The 23,555-nt window shown below is 37.6% G+C and overlaps 1 protein-coding gene across 20 annotated transcripts in view; it reads right to left on the bottom strand.

Annotated features, from left to right (window-relative positions):
• The window catches only part of prom1a (prominin 1a), a 62,101-nt gene extending 41,064 nt beyond the window's left edge, over positions 1 to 21,037 (bottom strand). For 6 of the 20 annotated variants that reach the window (XR_004338155.1, XR_004338157.1, XR_004338162.1 and 3 more), the window contains exon 1: positions 20,444 to 21,037. Coding sequence is in view for 2 of the 20 variants with exons in the window: in XM_032555849.1 (XP_032411740.1) it covers positions 20,444 to 20,672 (229 nt within the window). In the remaining 18 variants the exon portion in view is untranslated. Of the gene's footprint in view, positions 1 to 7,004; positions 7,065 to 20,443 lie in introns of those variants that run through there. The other 14 variants (XR_004338156.1, XR_004338164.1, XR_004338165.1 and 11 more) reach the window with 10 other exon arrangements.
• Between the last annotated feature and the right edge of the window lie 2,518 nt (positions 21,038 to 23,555).

Raw genomic sequence — 23,555 nt, 5'->3', positions numbered from 1 at the left:
AACACTTTAATCTCACCAGGCTGGACTGTTTAATCTTGCAGCTGCAAGACGGCATTTTGATTTGCAGAATAACTTTTAACTCAGCCTGAAGTCTGATCCAGGTACTTTTAAATACAAGATGAAGTTAGTTGACGGTTTATTGGACAGGTCTGTGCAAAGTAGAGCCAAAATAAGATGCAAAATAAATATCTGTGGTCTTCCCAAACCAAAAAACCTAAAAAGGTACATAAAAATGATCAGCATTCACCTGCATTCTACTGCCAGTTACGTTTTTTCCTATCAGAATCTTACAATTTAATCCCCAGTAAAGATGATATTGATGGTTGCAGTGATTAACTATTTTAGTAAACTTTTCTGACCTGCTTTGTTATTTAAGAAGATTTCCTTCTTTTTTTTGCTGCAATCTAAATGTGACGTTTGGCTCAGGTATTATTGTTATGCTACTGTAGGTTAAACCGAATGACTGAATGTTGGTTAATCCTGTCAGGAGCCTGACTGGATGTCTGAGGATAAAAAGGCGATGAGTGTCATGGATGAAATCATCTGCCAGAAGTGTTTAAGACTGTAACTTCATGTGTAGAAAAAAGGCTTTGGACATGGGAATAACAGCCATTATAACCAGCAATTTATAATATTTCTCTATAACATGTGAATAGTCTGCTGTGAGGAAATATTCTTTTGACAACTAAGAAGTATCCATCTTTACAAGGTTGCTCATGTTGGGTCTGAAATCATTAGCTATCTTATTTTATAGGAGATGACTGACCTGATTTAGAATTATGACAACAATCAAAAATAAAAATAGTCAGTTTGTATGAAATGGCAGCATGGCGATATGAACTACAAAACATTGACTGGGAGCATGATAAGACTGGGCTTTGTAATTGCTGTGGTTTAGGCACAATTAGCTTTTCAGAAATATCATAGAACACAGACATTGTAAAGTTAATGGCCTTGACAAACAAAAGGTTTTTGTTTGCTTAAAAAAGATACAGAAAGAGAATCATGGCTGACTATGAAATGTTTGATGGAGTTGAGCAAAGTGAGAGTAAATACATCACCTAAAAACTTCTTTTTCCTCCAGCCATTTTAAATTTATGAATGGTTTTTGAGATGGGAGGTTGTACATTTAAACTGTTGCTTCTGTGGGATTATATTTTGTATTGTATTTCAATACGGGATTACACTTATTATTTTATTACAATATGTTAGTCAGCAGGTATTGAGGTTTCTACTAATTAACTGAGTATGATCTGCTCTAAAAATATCGAGGCCCGGACAGGTTTTGCACCTGCAACTGCAGAATCTTGGAAATAACAACTCCTTATTAGGAAGCATGACTCGTTAAACCAAAAATGTTAAAAGTAACCCAAATCATTAGTTTTGCTAATGATTTGGTGCAGTAATATTCCAGAAGCAGTTCGCTTATATCTATATACAGTAACTGCCAGTAATCAGAATATTTACCAGATCTTACTGAATCTTTGTATGCATTTTTTCTGTCTGGTCCCCGAAAAATATGTTTTGCATTTTATTAAAGTTAGGTTGATTTTTAACTGCTGACTCATCTTTGATCTGTCACATCATGAACCTGGGCCAAGAAGTGTGCTCATCTTCAGCAGTCGCTTCCATTTTATCTCAACAAATATAATACCAATGGACATCATACAAATTAAACAAGAAATGTAAACTATGATCAACTGAATTAAAAAAAGTGTTAAAAGAGTCAGTACCAAATGCTGCTGACATCCAAATTTTCCCCACTAAAATTTGGTTATATCCTGGCACAATTCAGGCTGGATATCTAAGATCTCTTCTTTCAGAATTAATTCAAAATGTTTGATTTCCCAGCACAGACCTGCCTTTGAAGTATAGTTCACATTTGTTTTAGAAGGAGGAGGTCACGGCCATTTTAGGAGATTAATGCTGCCCATTCCAGAGTCAGAGGTGCGTTTGGAATCATTTTTTATGGAACAAGCAATTCTGTTCATGTTTAAGTTTTTAGTTTGGTTTAAAGTTAAGTTGGAGAATTTGAAATGAGCTCTTCATCTTCACTGTTTCATCCACTGTGTCAATGTACCAGTAGGCAGTCACTTGACAAATGACCACTTTCCATCTTAAACTTTGTGATAATAGCAATAAAATTGATTTCTTTATTCTTCAGATGTGTGTGATTACATGTTTCACACACAACAATATAAGCCTTTCATGGTGAATCACACTGCCTGTAAAAAGTACTAAACTTTTTACCCTGTTATTGATTTTACAAGACAATCATGATAAACAAAATGTGCTTTTTTTCACAAAAAACCCTGTAAATTTCAAAATGAAAACTGATTTCTGCAAAAATAATTACAATTAAATAAAAATATTTAAAATACAAAACGTGATTATATAAATATGGACAAAGAGAAACAATTGAACAAAGTGAGAAAGGTAGGATGGCAGATGATTGAAAGAGACAGATTTAAAGAATACAAAAATAATGTTCAATATGAATAATGTGGGAAGAGTCTATGGTTGTTTAGCAGGCAACAGCACAGTGATTTAATGTTGCACTGGTTTGTACAATCTGTGTAACCTTTACAAAAAACAGAGGGGGTGGAAAAAACACAATCAACTGCTCCAACAGCAACCAACCGAATCAACAACGCCGTAACATTTTAAAGTTAAGCTGCGGCTGCCGTGTGTGAAAACATGCATTACTAACAGGCTTATTAAGAGATAAACTTATAAAATAAGCCTGGCCATGAGGGACTCTGTGCTTTAGAAGTTAATTCAGCTCTGCTCTGCTAGTAAGGCGAAAAGCAAAGAGCCTGGCCAGCTGGAGGCTGTCGTGATTCTTTCTCACAAAGTTATCAGAGGATGCACACAGGCACAGTGAGGAAAGAGATTTATGTCAACAATTATATTCTGCAGAAGTCGTAACATTAATGGAGACAAGGGACTTTGCTCTGCCCTTTATAGTTTCACTCTTGAGTCAAGAAAATGACAGTTTTTATTCAAAGGCTGCTACAATCAATTTTTCTAAATGAGCAAGGGGGCACATGTGAGTATTTGTAAAGAGGTCGCACACATTAATCTGTTTCTAAATGACTGCAACCTTTAGATGAAAGCAACATTAATGTCTTTTCTTCTCTATCTGTACTTGTACAACACAGATTTAGAACAGCAGTTGTTCCAGATTTTATTTTGGCATAAATTTGCAACAATCTATATTTGCGACCAAAGTTCAGAAGGAAATCTGAGAGTTTGCTACCATGTTATTTGCAGCTTGTCTATTGGACATGGCTCTATGTGAGTATGTCAGTCAGATGGCAAAATCTGGAGAGCACTGTTGAGGATCACGTCAATTGGCTACAAAAGTGATTAGACTATATATTTTGCCTTATTTGACCCAGGCCCATCCAAGAAGACAGGCACCTTGTCTTCTTGGATGGGCTGTACTGGAACAAAATTTTGTTGTGCTATGTACAATAACAATAAAAACATTCTGATTCTGATTATTTCAAAATATGCAAATCTTTAATCTTTATTCCACAGCCTTTCATTACCAGCTACAGGAAAATACACATTTTTAATTTTAATCAGTTTTGAATATTTTAGCAGTAGATCTGTGCAGTAGAACACAATGTACTTAAAAAAATATAACTTTTTAAAAAATAGATACATTATCCAGAACCCTTCTAACAAGCAACCAGCATCATTGTTCACTAAATTACTTACATACATCACAAAGAAAGACTAAGTGATGCATTTCTGAAACCCTGAGTCTCCTATAGAAATGTCTGTATGCCTGTGATATCACAAATGAAGCATTTCTAACAGTGCCGCTTGGGGTGTCAATAGAAGAAAGGTGCTAAAAGCATTCAAGGGGCTGGTCTTCATCCTTCCACCTGTTGCTATGCAACAAGAGGTTCACTTTTGGATAATAGCTTTAGCATTCCTCTGTTTTACTAGAAAGTTCAACACACAGGTGGTGCTGAGACAGTGAGAAAGAGAAGAATCATGGCCTAAGGATTGATATCCAGTACTTAAGGCTAGGGGTTAATATTTAATCCTTTTGGGTGATTTCAGCAAATCCTTAACCTCAAGAGAATAAGTTCCCTGTTTATAAGAAGAAAACACGAGAAGTAGGCATTGAAATGCATGTTCCCCTTAAGATGGCCAACATATACTGTAGCTCCAATTATTAAATGCAATCTCTTTTTTCTTAAGGTACCAGTGCTCCTATCAATGTTGTGGTCTGAAAAGAGAAAAAAGGTACAAAAAAGATATCTTGGGCCTGGATACCTCAGTAGGCAGATCAAGATCAAGATTTAACCTTCTTAATTCAAAGACTGGGGCTTCCAGTCTTTGTGTTTTAACTGATGCAAAACATATCTGCTTTTGTTCCAATGATATGAAGCATCGAGGCGAATGGATGACGGTAAGTTGTGTTGGTGATGTTTTCTTCTTTTCTCTGCTGCTGTCTATTCTGCCACATAATTAAATCAGATAATATGCAACTTATCAAAGTAAAACAGACCAAAGCATTTGATTAGACTTTCAATATTTGGGTAGAGATAATAAAAATGAATTTGATCAAAATTATGAGGAAACTTATCATAATTACTAGTAACGCTTATATATTTGCTGGCACATCTTTAGACTAAGAAAAAAAAATCAGCCTAATCATGCTGCTGTTCAGTTTCTTCTTCCTTTTCCTGTCACAGTTAATGTTCCAGATAAAAGATAGCAAGGTTGTGTGTGTGTGTGTGTGTGTGTGAGAGAGAAACAGTGCCTCTGGGGCTGAATGTTCGTGTCAACGCTGACTTCCCATGAGCCTGCCTGAAAAGCACCTCCGCGCAGGACAAACACTGTTACCACAGAATCTGTATCTATGGAGAGACAATGTGACTTTACTATTCAGTGGAAGACACACAAGCAAAGTTACAATACACAGAGAAAGATTTAATTTAAAGCTGCCAACATTGGCTTTAATGACTCAGTAACAACATTCCCACCACAAGCATGAGAAGACTTACTTTTCTCCTAACAAAACAATTATGCACTATTTTGTTTCACATAAAATAATTATGACATACATTTTTTTATTATTTTTGTAATAAAAAATTATGTGAAAAGGTTGAAGGGATATAAATAGTTTTACAAGTTTTATGTACATGCTGCACATAGGTACTATATGTACGGGAGTGTGGAAAGCTTTTTCATGTAAGCAGCTGAGTCTCTTGGCTAGATAGGCAGCTGGAGTCTCTCTTAATTTCATTTCCATCAGATGAAGTCATGTGTAAGAAACACACAGAACAAAGAAACAGCTTATTTACTCGTGCCTTAAATAAGTCCTGATGCCCAATTGCAGTTTTCACAATGCACTGGCAGGAATACGGTGCGATTGGCTTGTTAATAAAGTTAACAATCTCCCCTCATGTGAAAGTCACACTGATGAGGAGAAATGCTTGACAGGGTGTGTGTGAGAGCACTCAAGCAATCACAGGAAGATAAAAATAAATCTGGGATGCATGGCAGCAGGACAGACAGTAATAAAGCATGTTATATTGCACAGGGGCTCCATGTAATCCTGACTGCTCACTTTAAGAAATGGCACCATAAATCAAGTGTTCTGAGGCTTTAGTCTGCTAAGTGAGTTTGGCTCTACTTTCTAAATGTACTTCTTTGCATGCAAATCAAGGCAGCAGATTAGAGCCTGTTCTGTAATAAATACAAATATATAACATAAAAAAGGGAGGAGGGGGACTGACAAATCATTTTCACATTTGAATTTTGTTTGGCTGCTCTTTTACCCCTCAGGCTGCAGTAAAGGACCAGAGGTCTGTGTGGTGACCAGATTGGCTCTGTAGCCAGACCAAGTAAACAAAACCCCAGATTATCATCAGCTAATGAAGGCTGAAGCCCTGCCACAGAGATGACAGTGAAAGACAAGACTAGTGACCTGCACAGTGTGAAGAGTAAGCAATCAGAGGAAACAACCTGGACACCCACTGGATGACAAACAGCATTAAAAAGGGCCAAATTATATTTCAGTTGATGCTATTATCCAGATATATGGAGTGTTCTAAACAAACTGACATAATTATGGTGTTGGTATATTCAGATTTTATTATTCACAAGCAGGAAGTTAAGATTCACAACAGCTATAGCATAATAGTGCCATGGGAACAGCAGTAGAAAAAATATTATTTTATGTGTAGATGGTTTTGAAGGAGGCAGCTGATGCTTCACAGTGCAGCTGAGCTGCTTGGAAAATAATCAGAACAACACGAGTTTGACCTCAGGCCACTACACGACAGATCATTTAAAAATACTCTATTATGAGTTCTAATACGTCTAATATGCCTGTGCTGTATTTTAGCTCCAAGAGAAAATGTGTGAGAAATTTTGAAGGAAGTAAGAAGATTTCTTCAAAATGTTTAACTGCCTTCTCAGCATAAAAATATAGATTTTTCCAAAATCACTATGAACTTCTAGAAACTGCAATGGAAAAACAGAACAGCCTGTAATGGCTGCCAGCAAAGATTTTGGTAAAAGACAAGAGAGAGAGATTCTTTTTAAATCATGTGTTGTGTCTGTGTGGGTTGGATTTTAAAAGCTTCTTAGAATATAACATGCAGCACATGCCCAGTATTGCTTCCTGTCTGAGAAACCACAAAACAGTAGAGCCTCTTTAATGCAGCTTTTTACATGTTTTACTCTGTCAGACCCATTTACATAAACCTCAAATGTGTGCAGAAGTTCTTCAAGACTGAGAGCAGATGATTAATATCATTGAAGAAAACCTAAGCTTTGCTAAAATTTTTAGACAAGCTAATGTTCCACCTCAGGTCACTACACGACAGATAACTTAAAAATAGTCAGTTATGATATGGAATACAATCTGGAGCACATATTACACTTATCACATACTAAAATACATTTTAATTTTCACTCTGTTAAAAGTACACTTCTGTTGAATGATTTCTTTTTGTTTCTTTTTATGAACTTACCATTGTTTCTTCGTTCAGATCCTACATCCAAGACTGATGTTTGGGAGTGGTCAAGCCAGAACTTCCTGTTTTATGATGTCACTGATTACATCACTGAGTGCAACCAAATGGAGGGTTTACTGTTTTAAGAATTATTTATTTTGTTCAAAGTAACAATTTGAGCTTCCCTGTATGTAAATTATATATAGGAAACCATTTTGCTGTGTAAGTGAGTTTGTAGATTAAATTAATAATTGTATTTCTATTGTTTGGTTTAATCCATTTTTTAATGACAACTGTGGCTTCAGAGGGATTATTGCGAGACAAGAATCAATCATTTCCTTTATTAAGTAAAATTGGTAGAAAATGAAGATGTCTACGAATAAAGTCCACCAACAAGAAACTCAAATGTCTGTTAATGTTTTCCTATCATCATCTTTGATACATGTTTACATTACAAAAGGGAAGCGTCAAAATCTAAGGATCTTAAAAGGTATTTTAAAACTGCTCTGCCTACATATACACAAAGATTGGCAGATATGATGTCCTATCAGTAAAAAGTGACAATCACTTACATTTAAAATTTCTAGAACTGTCTTATTTTTTTAGAAATATGTTTCAAAATCTTTGACCGTGCTCTGATGCACAACTCCTAAGATTGCTGTATTTTGTTGTTGCTGAACTCTTATTGCAGCACAGTGGGTCACAGTGGAGATGATATTTTTTGCTTCTCTCTAATGAAAATTAAATAGGAAAATATTTACATTAAAAATGTCTTAATCGACTGCATTTCATTCACAATAACTTTTTTTAAGGAAATGTAAACACTGGAATGTACTTCCAGTGCAGGTGAATACAGATAAAAGGAAAGAACAAAGCAGATATACTCATAGATGTAACTGCAAATGTTACGTGTTTTGGCATTTTATTCACAGAATTCAGATTTTCACAGAATTTTAAACTGTTCAGCTACAGATGAAATAATTCTGCTTTTTCCCCTCAAGATAAAGCCAAACAACCTGGTTCACTCAGTAAGGCAGAAGCCATGTAAGCACATTCATAGCCCAGTGGTCCACTAAGGATTAATCCTGCTTCCCACTATTGAGTATTCCTGACATGCAGCTTGTCAGTTTGAGATAAACTGGACTCTCCTAAAATCCTGTATGAGTTTTCACACAGCCAGCTTCCTGTGAGACATCCCTCTCAGTTAAACAGACACTCTGTCGCTGAGTGAAGGCAACAAGGACCTCATGGACATGTCTGACAGGAGGCAGCAAGAGCAGACAGAGATGGACTCTTAAGAGTAAAGTCATTGTGTTTGGCGTTGGCAGGTTGACCTCTTATCAAAACACATCTGCATCTAAAAATCATCATGTCCCTGAAGTTGATTCATAGCGGGCTCCACTGCTCTTACCAATGAAGCGGAACAAGGCGACAGAGAATGCATGACTTGACATCTATTTAGCAGGCCTGGGCCGCTTGCTTCGTCTCACTCTCACCTCTCCTGCTTGACTTCCCAAGCCTGACCCAAATATGACGTACCCGAATGAACCGGAGCAGCACCCGGGAAAGTGACAGCTCTTTCTCCAGCAAACTCCTCCGATTTCTTTCTGATTTTTATTCCTTCTCTTTTCTGCGGATTAGAAAAGCTCAGCTGATACACGCACAGCCATTCTTGAAGAAATGATCTTTTGATCAGCTTTGATTTTTCTTCTGTACTTTCGTTCAGTAAATGTTCTCATCTACTCTCGATAAAGTAGCAGTGAGCTTAAGCTGGTGGTGACATTATTGTATTTCCTTAAAATGTTCACTTTATCTTAATACTGAGGCCTTACTTGGTCTGCTAATATGGTAAAAAAAACAAAAAACCTTTCCAAATAAGATCCATAACTCTTTCCTCATAATCTAAAAGCTGTAAGTTCAACCTATTGAGTTACCCTTTTCAAATACAAATCCTCAGTTCTACCCAGAACTGCAGGTTTAAAGGCTTTACAGTTCAGGTCAGGTTACATTATGAGAACCTCGATTGATTTATTTATTTTTTTTTTTCTTGTATTGAACCAAATAAAACCCTATTGAGGTGTAGAATAAAGCGACAGGTCCCTATTTTCAAGAGGACCAGGGCAGAAAACTGCAACACATTACGACCTGGTTACACAAAAGTAAACCAGATTAAAACATATGCACAAGTTTAAAACAAATTACAAAACAGTTCAAAAATATTCTTGTTTGAAATCAAAAGTGTGCAACTCTTTGTAAATATCCCTGTGAAGTACTTTTAATTGTAAGTATAACAAGGCATAGTACAAGTACTATGCCCACTCTGATTTCTTGAAGTGTAATTAATTTGATCCAATCTTTATCAGCAAATCAAACCCCAAGAGAACAAAAAACATAAATTCCATATTGTCAAAAATGAAGGGAAGTGCTTCTTAAAAAAAAATTTCATTAAAGTGGTAAGTGCAATAAAAGCAGGAATTTGGGCTTATATGCAACCTTGTAAAGGCAACCATTGCTGTCCATCAGTCTGACTAGGGTAATAACACTATTTCCGAACTGTTTAAAGTCTAGCATCCTACAGACAGAGAAAATCTTCACAAGTCTAACACATTTCAGATCAAATGTAATTCTTCCTATGAGTGAATTTCTTAGCAATCCATTTCATGCAAATATCACAGTCTACAGGCCTCACTAATAGATAATTAGGTAAAACTCGACAATTCTGGTTCTTTAGGAAGGATTGAATTATCTCTATCTGTAAAACAAATTGGCATCACATCTTCAGTTTGCAGAGTTTCACAACAAAATTTCTAGAAAAATGCTCCTTTGCACAAATGAGGCCAAGCTAGAGACTTTAGCAACAAAACAAACACGCATTTCAGCTCAAACGCCTCATGTGATCTGTCGAGCATGGTGGTGGAGTGGTGGTGATTTGGGCTTATTTTGCAGCTTCTGCTCGAACCATGAAACCCTTGAAATATCTGAGATCTTCATGACCCAAATCTGGGTCATGCAGGCAATGACTCATTGTTGTATAAAGGAGAGTGAGCCAACATTCCTACAAAATGATGTGAAAGACTGATAACAAAACAAATACTTAAAGTTATTGTTAGTTTTTAAAACGTAAACTATGTTGAAATCTGTTGTGTTATAAACTGATCACGTGTAATTATTATTATTATTATGTAATGATACATATGACCCCTGAAGTAACAGAGTGCATAGTTTGATGGTAGTCTGAATGCCCTTGAGAAGTTCCCAAACTCTGGACTGACAAGAGAGACACACCAAACACTGCATGTGGGTCACAACAGGGGGTCTAGGAGCCTGGATAACAGCTCATTATGTATTCTCTTTTGAAAGCAGAAAACATATCCAACTGGAGTTTTCAAATACAGGAATATTATGGGGACTGAGTAATTGTCTACTTCTCTATTGCCGGAATTTAAATATGGTAAATGGACTGAACTTAGGCTGCACAGTGGCGCAGTTGGTAGCACTGTTGCCTTGCAGCAAGAAGGTCCTGGGTTCGATTCCCGGCCAGGGTCTTTCTGCATGGAGTTTGCATGTTCTCCCTGTGCATGCGTGGGTTCTCTCCGGGTACTCCGGCTTCCTCCCACAGTCCAAAAACATGACTGTTAGGTTAATTGGTCTATCTAAATTCTCCCTAGGGGTGTGTGTGTGTGTGAATGGTTGTTTGTCCTGTATGTCTTTGTGTTGCCCTGCGACAGACTGGCGACCTGTCCAGGGTGTACCCCGCCTCCCGCCTGGAACGTAGCTGGAGATGGGCACCAGCAACCCTCCCGACCCCATTAGGGACAAAGGGTGAACAGAAAATGGATGGATGGATGGATGGACTGAACTTATATAGCAATTTGGGGTTAAGCCCAGGGGCATAAAAACATGTGGCAAGAGGAAGCTTTCACTGATTTTTGTCACACAATGGTGATGGAGGATGCAGTAATGATTATGTTCAGATATTTTGTTTACAAAAAGTAAGAAGAACTGAAAGTATATATCTGAAAATTAAGGTAAACTTTGACCTGTTTTATTTAATTTCTTTGTTTAATTATTTTTTCTGTTCAAGGCAATAAGCCTGACAGGCAGTAAGAACAGCAAAACTCTCAGACTGCACTGGTGCAAAACACCTATGCATTTTAAGTACAGCAAGATATACTGTACACTGACATTGTGACCTAACTTTATCATCAATGATGCTCACCATCTTGCAAAATCTCATGTATATCCTACTAACACTGTTTCCCCAAATCTCCTGCAAGAAAGACTGCTCTGCTCCAACAGGAAGTTGAGATTTTCAGTACTCCCAGGAAAAGCAGAACTAACTGACGATTCTTTTAGAGGAAAATAAGTGGACAAATACAGCTGCCCTGTCTGTAATAAACTCACAATTTGCTGCTGATGATGTTTGCATGTGAAGGTTGCTGCTGAAGCAACAGGGTGACAGTAACTTTTTTCTCTGTCTTTGAAGTGACAGTGACTTTTTTGGCCATTATATTTTCTTTCAAGAATACCGTTTGGAAATGACACTTAAAACAACAACAACAACAACAACAACAAAAAAACCTAGCAAAAAACAAAAAAAAAAAAAACAGCTTTCCTGATACAGGTGTGTATATCTTTCCTTTCAGTGGAAAGGAAAGATATACATCTGCCCATCTTTACATCTGCCCATGTTATCTTTTTTGGAGCCTTCAGAAAGACCCCAGACACGGGGATCCATTTTTAGGGACCCACCATGTATTTTAAGGTTGTTATGTGTATTCAAAGAGCTACAGCTGCAAGCATTAAATTAAAGTGCTGTACATTCGTTCTTTTTGTGTTTTAAAAATGGAGCTTGATCGTTACCACAAATCTGATGTGGCAGCCGTGGCTTAAATGCAAGACAAACCTTTCTGATGACAACATCAGTGTGTTTCCTCAACCAAAAATATGAGCTGCATCTGACTTTATAATGAAAAAGTGACTCAAAGATCAATTTTTTTCCAGCCAGGATTAAATAATCTATATCAAGAGAGCATGGAGGAAATACGTACAGTTTCCTGACTAAAAGTTTTTTTTCTCAGACTGAAATTCAAATATGATTTATTTTTACAACATTTTTTTACAGTAGTATAGAAATTAATATATTGTTAAATTAAGAAAAGTGATCAATGTGCAGAAGTCTGATTTCCTCTTCCAGCTTTAGTCATAAATGGATGTGGACACTTCCTTGCTTAGTTATTTAAATACAAAAAGGTCACTTACACCACAACTAAATGGACATAGAAATGAATGCAGGCAAAATGAAGCACAGTTTTACTGAATGTGACATTTTGATGTGACACATAGACCATGTTTTGAGTCATTCAATCCTGCGTGGAAATGATCAGGACAAAGATGCAGATGGTGCGCGATATGTTGTCAGTTTGCTTGAACAGCTTCTGAAAGCCAAAAGTAGTGCATGACACAGCCATCATCTGTTGCCAGAATGAAACTAAATGATCGCTTAATGCCTTTTCTCTTATTGATGTCTAATTTTCACCTCATTACCACAAAATTCAGCTTTGTGCACAGCCTTTGCACATGACTACAATTATTCTAAACTTCAGAATTTCAATATGTTTTGTAAGATAACTGGTAAAATCACAAAATAAGACAAAAGAAATCCTCTGTTTCACCTCATGGCCCTACATCTACATGTGTTTGCATTGGTATCGACAGTTTCCCAATCCTTTCTGTGTTTTAAAGGAAGGACAAAGCAGAAGAGGTGGGAAACACAAAGATGCTGTGCAAATACGCCGACAGCAGAGGCAACTGGCATAACATTTTCAGAAAGACTTGGCTCTCATTTAAAGAATACATCAAACATTTAAAAGTGACAGAAGTCCAGAGATTACCTGTTCAACCTGCACCTGATTGGTCATTATGAAGAGTACCTGCATCTATTGCTGATGGTGCAAGTTAATTGTTATTGACTGTAGAAAATGTTGGTATGAATATTATTTGTGTTTTTGTTGTTTTGCTTTTTTGTGTCATTATTCCACATATCATTCAGTCTTAAGTATTTTGGGATGTGCTGTGAGTTTTCGTATGCACAGCACATGCACATGTGTGCGTATGAATATAAAGTATGGAAACACTTTAGATGCATTGTTCAGTTTATCAGCAGACAAGTTTAATGAAATTGCAAGACAGGGAAAATAAACCCTGTTTTTTGTTTACCCTGTAGAAGCTTTTTAATTATACACTTTATGTGTAAATAAAGAGAGAGGCCAACAGTCCTGAGAGTTTCAGACCAGCTATTCACCTGTCAAAACCTACTTAGCTCTGTGCTGTGGTAACGCGTTGCCTCTGGCTTTATGTTGGAGGCAAGTAAGAAAATGTGTCCTTAAGCTTCACTCTGTGATTACTGTCAGTACAACGACATGTCACCATGTGACAGCTGGAAACCGCAGCACTGGAACCATTTACATCACTTTCTGCCATACAGACGCTGCTACAGTATAACTGGACTGAGGATAATGTACAAATGTACAGTCAGTTCATCAAAAGACTGCCCTTTAATATTTTACAGATGCAAAATACATTTAATATCATTCATGGTGGATGGATTAAATGTCAAATGATCCAATAAAAGCCCTGCATTCTTTTATACAAGTTAAATTCTTGTTAGGGATTTAACCTGAACATATACCTATAGCTGACCTGCTGTTGGCTGACACAACTCAAGTTACAACAGCCGTAAAGAAACCTCCACCACTCTGAAATTGTTTATGCGGCAGCATTTTTGATTCCTGAGAAAAAGAAAAGGTCACATAGAGTGACAGGTGCATTTGATTTGTATGGGTTGTGGGAATATCATGACTGTGTTATCTGCTAATGATGCTAGCGTTGGCATCTCCTTCTGAGTTTTCGACTGGTGCTAACCTAAAGAGCTATTTTACAGTTCTAAACAGTCTCAACTGTATTTTATCAACTCAGGTTGGAAATCTAAAATAGCTAGACTATGCTATGCTTGCACCTCAGGTTTTTATGTAAAATTCAGTTTTTATATTCGCTAAGAGCTGCTTTAATGATCTTTTTCTCTGTGCGGTTGTTCATTGGGTCATTTTAATTTGAACTTCATCAGACTCCAATATGAACAGTCTGTAAAACCAGAAGTGATCTGCACATACAGAATGCTGTTTAGAGAAATAAACATGGATGATGCACATGCCAGCTGGAGCCTATCAGTTTTGAAATTGATACAATTATGACTGATTATGGGTTTAGAAGATGATGAAGCAACAATTTTAATAACCACTGAATTGAAGCGACTGAAGAATATTCTGTTGGCTGTTCGTTCCCATCTTGCCACAAACAAACCAACAGAAGCATTGAGTCGTGTTCAGACACACAGCACTGTCTGATAAATCCAGCTTCTCTAGTTTCAGCGTGTTGGTGCAGCGCTGAAACACATGACTCCAGAAAAAAAACAGGACTAAAGCTGTGACAAGATGCACAGCGACATAAAGACAACTTGCACTGGCACAGATTTTCATTGAAGCTGAAGGTTTTTATCTGCCAAGGAATTTTTACTTCTCTTTAAAAATTTGGCAGTTCAGTTTTGTGGTTCGTGGTCGGTTGTGGAAAAACTTTAAGCACATATTAAAGATTTTGAGAAAGAGTTGTAGTTTGTGGTTTGACTATCTGACAGTCTTGATAAAGTCTCCTTCACACAAGCAGTTGTAGTTTCTCGATTTATGCCTTTGTAGGTTTGTTTGCAGTCTTTTAGCAACTAAAAATGCACCACTTATTCAATCGATAATGATTAATTATTCAATGAATTTCAAGGCTTTGGGGAATATTTCCTTATTTGTCAAAATGTTAAATAGTAATTTACATTACAACAATAATGGTATATTAGAAAAGCAGAGCTTCTTTTCATTAGACACAGGATATAAATGTGAGGTGGTGAGATATCGACACTATCTGAATTGTAAATTTAGGCCTCTGTGGGGGATCTTCAAAGTCCCTGATGGTAATCTCCCCAGATGTTCCTGCTGCTCAGGAAATCTCTAATTAGAAACATTTTCACCAGAAGGCAGAAAAATATTACAATAATGTCTCACAACTCACTTTTGTTCTGAATTTCTGCACTAAGAGAGACGCCCTCTCCAACAGAGATGCTTCATTGTGTCACCAATCTTACACTCTGTATTCTACTTTGCTCAAGGACACTTCAGCCCAGCAGATGTTTGCTGTCCAGAGGCTCGAGCTGCAACCTTCCAGTTGGAGGACACTCTCTGTTATCACTTTTGCAGTATGCTGCTGTCTGACACCGCCCTCAGCATCGCCCAGCCAACCCTGTGTGCCGCGAACTACCTGTGGGCGCATGCAGATTACTCTCTGGCTCTGGCTTTTATTCTGCTTTTTTCCAGTGAAGATAAACCTTTAAGAGAGGGCAGGCTCGGCTGAATTCAAGGTCAGAACCCTGCAACCAAAAGAAGAAAAAAAAAAAACACAACCTTATCTGCTTTTCTCAAATTTTTCAAATTTTAGCTTTTAAAATATAGCATTTATATAGCTATAATAAAGATGGTGAAGCATGTAATTGTCTTGAAATGTTTATTTTCCCTACAAAAAAAGCTAAAATGCTGTGAATGCAGCTTAATCCAGAACTACCCATTAGTTATGCTTCTAAGTTGGTTCTTGTGTAATTTAATCCACTACAAACATATGAACTGGCTTCTGTCAGCAATAATCAGCAGAAATAATCACACTATGTTTTAAATTTGTTGAGCAACATGCATACAATACACAAATAATGTGACTGGTAAGGAGTCAAGACAGATGGAACACAGGAATTCTGGACAAAAATCATGAATAATAAGGAAATTGCGATGTAGCTTATCGCCATATCTGTATCTGAAACCCAAAATCAGAGGAGATTCAGGCTCCTATTATTCTAAAGAACCTGATGTTCTGCCTTACAGACAGGTACAACATTCCTGTTTTCAGGCACTGTAGAAAAATGTCTCTAAAAGTTATTTTCTTCCAGTATTTCATCCAAAGAACACAAAGTACTAGAGCAGAAAAAAAACATCTCCATTATTTTTTTATCATTATTATCTATCTGAAGCAGCTCATTACTACTTGGCATGTCTGTTATGTGCCTGAATGTAATTCATAATTTTGTTAAAATTAACAGCAACCACTTGCTCCAGGAATGAACCAGTATGCTAAAAAAGACATGAATTTACTTTTTAAAGAGCTGAACTCAAGGTACCCAACAGACACACAATTATGGTATAAATTATGGTATTAATATATATATATTTTTTGACAAAATTCTTACTGAATATTTATTCATTTTTCTTATCAAAAGCTCCTTATTCACACCCACTTACATAATTGTTGAAATATCTTTTCTCAACACATTTCAGCAGAGCTGAAGTATGGTTCAGGAGGGAGAGAAACAGGATTACAATGGGTCAAACACTATTTCCATAATGGTCAAATTAACGTTGCTTCAGTGTAACAATGATAGATGCTTGGCCCTTGGGCTGTTATTCTAACCCATTTCCTTTTTGGGGGAGGGGAGGGGATGACAGATGGCTTCAGATAGTTGAGAATTTGACACAATTGTGTATTAAATTTTAAATATGATCCAAAACATTCTTTTCCATCTTTAAAAATGGAAAAGTTCGTACATTTGGGTGTGAATAAGTTTGACTCTGTGAAAAGCTTGTGGAGCAGTTCTAACTTAAGGACCTCATTAAAATCTTTTGTTTAATCATTCCTCCATAAAGAAACAATGTTTTAATTGTGCTGTCAAAAGCTTAGAATTAATATGGTATTCAACGTCCATGATAATTGGATTGAAACTTCTCATTGGTATTGTAAAACTCATGACACCATTTCTGAAAAGATTATATGCCTGGATTCTCCACTACAAACTCATGGTTGCAGCACATTCATCATGAGGGAATTTCCAGCGCCACTAAGATGTATTACTTATATTACAAATTTTATCCTTTATTGGTGTCTCTTTCTTAGGACATATAAAAGAAAAAATAAAATCCCAGCTACTTTTCATTCCTAGTCATGCATCTCATAAAGTCCATTATTTTTATCTTTGTTCCTGCTTAGAAATCATTTCAAGTGTTTTAGTTTCTTGAATCTTTTCTGTGTTGTCCTCTGAACATCAAACCTTTTGAAATGAGAGTTAAACAGCAAACTTGTTGTGAAACCTGGCTCAAAAACACTGCTCTGATGACAGACACCCTGTAACCTGGAGACTGTAACTTTCTTTGAATTAGTGCCAAATATTCCCCTCATCCTCCTGTGGTTTGGATTCTATGTAAACCTGATTTAGAGACGAGAGGGAACGGAGACACTAATGAGAACACGCTTTTCAACAGGGATCTGCAGCCTGATGGTGACTGGAGTGTCTCCCACAGGGATGAGATGATAAAGACGGAGCTTAATGCACCTCTGTTGTCAAGTGGAGGCTGACTTACAGAAAGATTAACTTTAAGACATGAGAAACTGAATTACAGAAACCAAAATCACATTAAATGCAAAGTTTATATTAGTTATTTCTACCTTCAAGACTATTTATGGGGCAAACAATTCTTTAACCACAGTATGTTGTAGTTTTTTATGTATTTCATGTCTCAGCCTGAAATCTAGCGATTTTGGAAAGAACAATTGGAAAGATTTCAACTTAGAGATGTGTAATAGTCCACAAGGTCAGATGTTGGGAGCATGAATACATACAAGCATGTGAGCATGTGTTGGACACATGCTAACCATACTAACTGATCTACTTTGAGCTCTTTACAGAAACTCTTGTCATTATGTCGGTTCATAAAAGAAGTTTCCCGCTGATGTCTGAAACCAAAGCAGTTTTCCCACAATGACTTGGCTTTCTGTGCGGCATAAGAAGTGTGTTACACTCATTATCTGGAAACAAGCGTCTGAACCCAAACGCTAGCCTGTGTTTTGAGGAAATGGGGGACATCAGCAGCTGCTGTGCATGAGCAAACTGCAGAGGAAGACTAAACAATAAGCAGTATTTAATACACAGCACCGTTACTTTATGTGACGTGGGCGTCCATGGTGGGAATCTGTTGTTTCTCTCGTATTAACACCTCCTACGAGTTTGCAGAAGGTTTAATAAAACAGTTACTCAACTAAATAATACGTGCTGCAATTACTGAGAATGACACACTAAACATAACAGAACTCACCACTGGCTTAACTGGGTACAAACTTAATCAAACAGCTAAATTGAACTGACTGAATCTGATCATCTAGTGACATGAACTGGCCATTTTCACACCAGAGCTGTTTAGTCCGTTTCAAACAAACTGGATTGTTTCCTCTCTTGGGTTTGTTTTGATGTAAACACAAGCAATCAAGCTAGAGTGCAGACCAGCAATATTTTTGTGAAGAATAAAACCATATGGAACTTTAATACATCTCAATCATTTGTTATACTGCTCAGATAATTGCACCTGTAATCGTGTCCAGAAACACACAAGGACATGATTAAATTCTGCTTTTCTACATGCTGAGAAAGACATTTACATTTAGTTTACCCACACTGGACAAATCTGGAAAATACACACACTGGTTTAGTTACAAGTTACCAAACTCATCAATTGATTCAGAACAAAGAAAACAAACTGGAGTGTGAAATCACCCTTTAAGTTGAAAGGTTGGATATTCACTGTTGGTGAGGTGAAATCAGAGACAGAGCAGTTAAAGAAGTTGTTTAAATGGAAGCTGTATTTTCTATGAATAGCATACATAGTGAGAACTGTCTGTAGATCATCTGGGCTGTGAGATTCTCAGCAGATGTCATGAGAGATGAACAGAGCAAAGCTGCTTAGATGTATCTGTTTGAGTTTTCATACAGTGTTATGCACTGTGCTAGTTTTGGAAATCGTTGTAGCTGTCTGTGAAGAGACCTAAATAAATCTTCTTGGCCTACATGTAAAACATTTTGTTGACATCCAACATTGACCTGCTGTTGTTGTATCAACTTTCCAGACCAGTCAGGTTTTCCAGCTCTAATCTGCTCTGCATCCTCAGAACCAGAAATAAACATGGAGAAGCAGCATTCAGATTATACATTCCTCAAAACCAAAACAACCTTCCAGAAAACTGCAACCCACCTGTTAAGAGTTTCTTTTGAACCATAACAAACTGAACATTGAACAACACAATTGGATGTGTGTTGATGATTTTGATGACGACATTTGACAAAATGTAATGTTTAGTGCTTGTTTCATAACTGATGACTGTATGATGTTTTTATGGTGTAAAATACTTTGATCTGCCTTCTTTCTGAAACATGCTATGCAAATAAACTTGACTTTGTGCTGGTCTGTTCCATAAAATCACAATAAATTACACAGCAGTTTGTGATAAGAACATAAAATAGATGTAAACGTTCAATGTTAATTAATGCAGCTGAATGTTGTCATTAAAAATAATCCAAACATCAGAATAATGGAGATTTCTCAGATGAGGTGTTTTTTTTCCTCCTTCTCTTTTGACATTCATATGGTAACACTTGATATTTAATTTAATTAACTTCACCCTGACAACCTTCTGTGAATTACAAGAGCCATGAATGACTAAAACTTCAATGATCACAGATCTGGCTCCTGCTGCGGATTTGGCCAGCTGCCCCCTGAAAGCTGGTGGCAAACTGGAAACTAAGGGGCCAACAACATATGGCGCAGAGGCTTATGGGATTACTCATTTAACAAGGTGACTTGGAGAGCTACTAATCTTCAAAATGTTCTAAAGGAGTATTGGAGTCTGTGTGGGGCGCAGGGGAGCTGCCTCTTTTGAGGATCCCATACTCAATTAAACACAAACCTCCTTTAAGTCGTTTCTGAAATGCAGAGGTTGGCGCAGTGAGGCTTTCCGGGTGCAGCTCCAACTAAATTCTTTACACACACGTAAAAATGCCAAGCAGACCGACCGCAGAGCATCTGATTCTGACAGCATGTAGGTGCGCTAATTGTAATCATCTTGACACAAAGTGCGCCGCAGGCATAAACACCACCTCCAAAGTGCGCTGCTGTGCGCACAGAACGAGACGCGCGCCGCCTAGATGGACGTCACGCACACACACACCAGCTGCAGATCAGAAAGTGCACTTATGTTCACGCAGATCAGTAATTAAAACAGCACTAAGGGTAAAAACCCGTTTTATTAAACATTTGGGGGGTTGGCGCTGGAAAATGACGCAAATTAATTGTTGAGTTTTCCAGAAATGTAAGGCGGTTGATTATCTTTCATATTTTGTTGTTAAATCAACTATCTCAATAAAAGAAGTCACCACAAGTTCACATAGCGCTTTGGGTTACTTTAAATGTTAAAGTTCTGCCAGTTGAAGCTGATTTTCTGGCAGCCCAAGGGGTTAAAATGCTCACTGAGATCGGACGACGGTGGCTTACCGTGGGGGAAAGCGTTGGGTTGCACCGCATGCAGGAAAGCGTGCACCAAGTGGAAGAGGATCCCTATGGGTCCGGGTTCGTAATGGGCCAATGTCTCGTAAACTCCCGCAGGCACATAACCAAAATCCAACTTTCCCGGAGGTGGTAGCCTCCGCGGCTCTGTCTCCTGCTGGAGTTCACCGGACGCCCACAGCACCGACAGTAGCAGTAGTGTCCCGGACTTCCACATCGTGTCCAAGCCAAACCCCGATCTACCCTCAAACTGGTTCTAGATACTAAACTGGACGGTGGTGTTTCTTAAAAAAGCCAGAGGAATTGATTCGAGATCAGTCTTAAAGCGCTCCAGTGGATGGACCGCAGCTCTTCAAGTACTGCTGCCCACGAAGCGACTCGTTCTGAGCATCCTACCCCGCTGTCCGGGGGATCCCTGTCGGATGCACACCGGCTGATCTTCCCTCTACCGTGTCCGGTAGTGGATGCGCTCAGCCCCTAAGAGATGTGCGCGCCTGTCGCTTCGACTCCAGCATCTGCGCGTAAAGAGATGCGCTGCGTCACGGGAGCGGGCGGGGTCGTGCGCAGCCATCCAGACAGTGCAGAGGATAATCCAGAGAGGAGCGCTCCTCCTGCCGGGAAAAGGAGGCTGGATGAAGGGAGTGCTAGTACCAACAAGATGTAATTAAATCTACCTTTAAGTCACTTTCCATAAAATTTATTTTCCAAAGCTTATAACTATAGGTTACTGTCAGAGCCGGCCCAAGGCAAAGCAAACTGAGCAACTGCCTGAGTCCACCTACGACAGGGGGCCCAGACAGCACTACACTTGTCATTAGCGCTTTGTTGAATCTCAGTGTTGATCGTAATATCCCGCCTGTCCGCGGTTCAGAATTCAGGGACTCACCTATTTATGGATTTTTATATGAAACATAACTCCAAATTTTTTGCGGTAAATCTGCTTATTCATAGCTATTTTTCCATAGAGCATTTTTTAAAATATTCAAAAGAAAATCGATTTCAGAAAGCTGTAATATATAGGCACAATGCTAAGCTATTGGCTGGTGTTTGTAAAGCAGCTTTGTGCTGATTGGCTAAAGCAGAGGTAAAGAAGGCTGTAGATTTTAGCTTCTGAGGTAGTGCCAAGATGGTTTCCACTGTGCACTTTAGTGCATAATGCAGGTATAATTTATGTGTGAACAATTAAAACAAGAAGTTATATGTGTTTTTAAAGGAGGTCTTAAGTATTTGCAGATTTTAGCTGTTTGTGGATTGCTCTGCGGGAGACAGAGGAGACAGCAGGATCTTAAAAAATGAGTTCAATTTTATAATCATTTATGACCAAAATGATTTTCAGTCGTTCAGATTTTTTAGGACTGAAGACTCCACCTAATTGTACCACTCACTTGCAAATTTCCAAACATTGAAGAGGAATGTGTGCAGTATTTTATTAGAATCATTTTTTTAAATTAATTTAATAAATTTTCACTTCCTGTTATGTTTATGTGTTATGGACACTTCTAGATTGACATTTTTGTTTCCTAATAATGGGTTTTGACTTCTTTCATCTTGAATGCATTGTGTGCACATGTCAATTATACCAGGTCCTCAACTTTTCTTTTCCTCCAACTAACAGATGCTACTGTAGCCATGGTGATACCTGGCTTACTGGTATGATTGCTGATGCTATGTTTAGGTGGATTTTTTTCAGTACAATAAGATTTTGTGGAGAACATCAGGCCTCAACACTGGCTTAGAAATGTTTGATTGTCGACTTTGATCACATTTCTTTACAGATAAAAAGGTCATTAAACCTGCAGAGTGGTTTCACTGTACTGGTAAATTTGATGTTTTAGACCCTGGGTTGGAACAGATGACTTAACTTGGATTTAAGTCACAGATACTGTCTGGTTTGACTAAAAATGCCTCTAATGAACAATATTTTAACATCTTTCCCGATTATTTTCTTCCGACTTTCTTTTTAAAATTATTTTTCTACCAATTTAGACCACTGCTGCTGCACTGGAATTTATCTAAATAACCTACGACTACACCTGTCGCCCTATAGGAAGCTGTAACAGGGCTGCAGCTTGCCTCAGCTCTCGGCAGTGTAAGGAGCTTATCCCTCTAAGAATGTCTAGTGCAGATTTACTCTGCCTGACCTCCGCTTCCAAACAGACAATGTGTGGGTAAAGATGAGGTCATCATCCTAATGAGAAGTCGAAAATATAAACCATTGTTCCAACTTTGTCAACCTCGGTCCTTTTGTTTTTTAAATCTGGTTTTCCAAACGGTGAGGCTGTCAATATCTCCAGAAGTATAAGAATCAGAGTCTGATTTTAAACTGTAATTTAGCCTTTGGAGTGATTTGATATGCAGCTGTATTGCTGAAACACCTTGACTATGCTTCAGGGTTTTTTTTACCCTGCTATTTCTCAATGTAATTTTAAGTGTTTTTAAAGTGTTTCATTGAACTTTTGACCGATCTTCCTTTTCCTCCAGTTCTTGTTTCCTTTAGCTAAAGCCATAGTTTGCAGAGATATTCCAAATATGCATTCATCAAGCCATCTTCTATACCTGTTTATCTTTTACAAAAGTATCATGCTTTTTAGTCAGAGTTTATTCTGATAATCCCCTACTTAACTTTGGCATTTTTTACTTACTAGATACAGTAAAAACTGCATGATTCTGATCACTGAGTGAAATGTGCTATACCCATAATAGTTCACATGCAATCAGCTAGTTGTTTCTGATCATTATTAAAGCTGTTTTAACACCACATCACAGAAGGCTTCTGTTGTATGTATGCAATCTCACCAGAGAAAAAAGGCAATTCTGTATTATATGTATGTTGCAAAAATAAAAGTTCAGACTTTAAGTAGGCCATTCCAAAGCCTTTCTTTAGGCTTTTGGAGACATACACCGGTGGACTTTTTTTTTTTTTTTTATCAGTTTTCTAATCTGGCTGATTTTCTGTAATTACTGATTGATGCAATTCTCCAATGATTACTGAATTAGATTTTTTTTTGTTTGCTTCAGAGATAGAGCTGCAAAAAAAGCTGCAGTTCACAGTTACTCCTTTACTTATTGAGTTTATAGGAAACATTTGCGATCACCATTA

The sequence above is a fragment of the Xiphophorus hellerii genome, chromosome 23 (genome assembly GCF_003331165.1).
Source record: "Xiphophorus hellerii strain 12219 chromosome 23, Xiphophorus_hellerii-4.1, whole genome shotgun sequence".
Lineage (NCBI taxonomy): Eukaryota > Metazoa > Chordata > Actinopteri > Cyprinodontiformes > Poeciliidae > Xiphophorus > Xiphophorus hellerii.
This window is presented reverse-complemented; position numbering and strand designations above follow the sequence as displayed.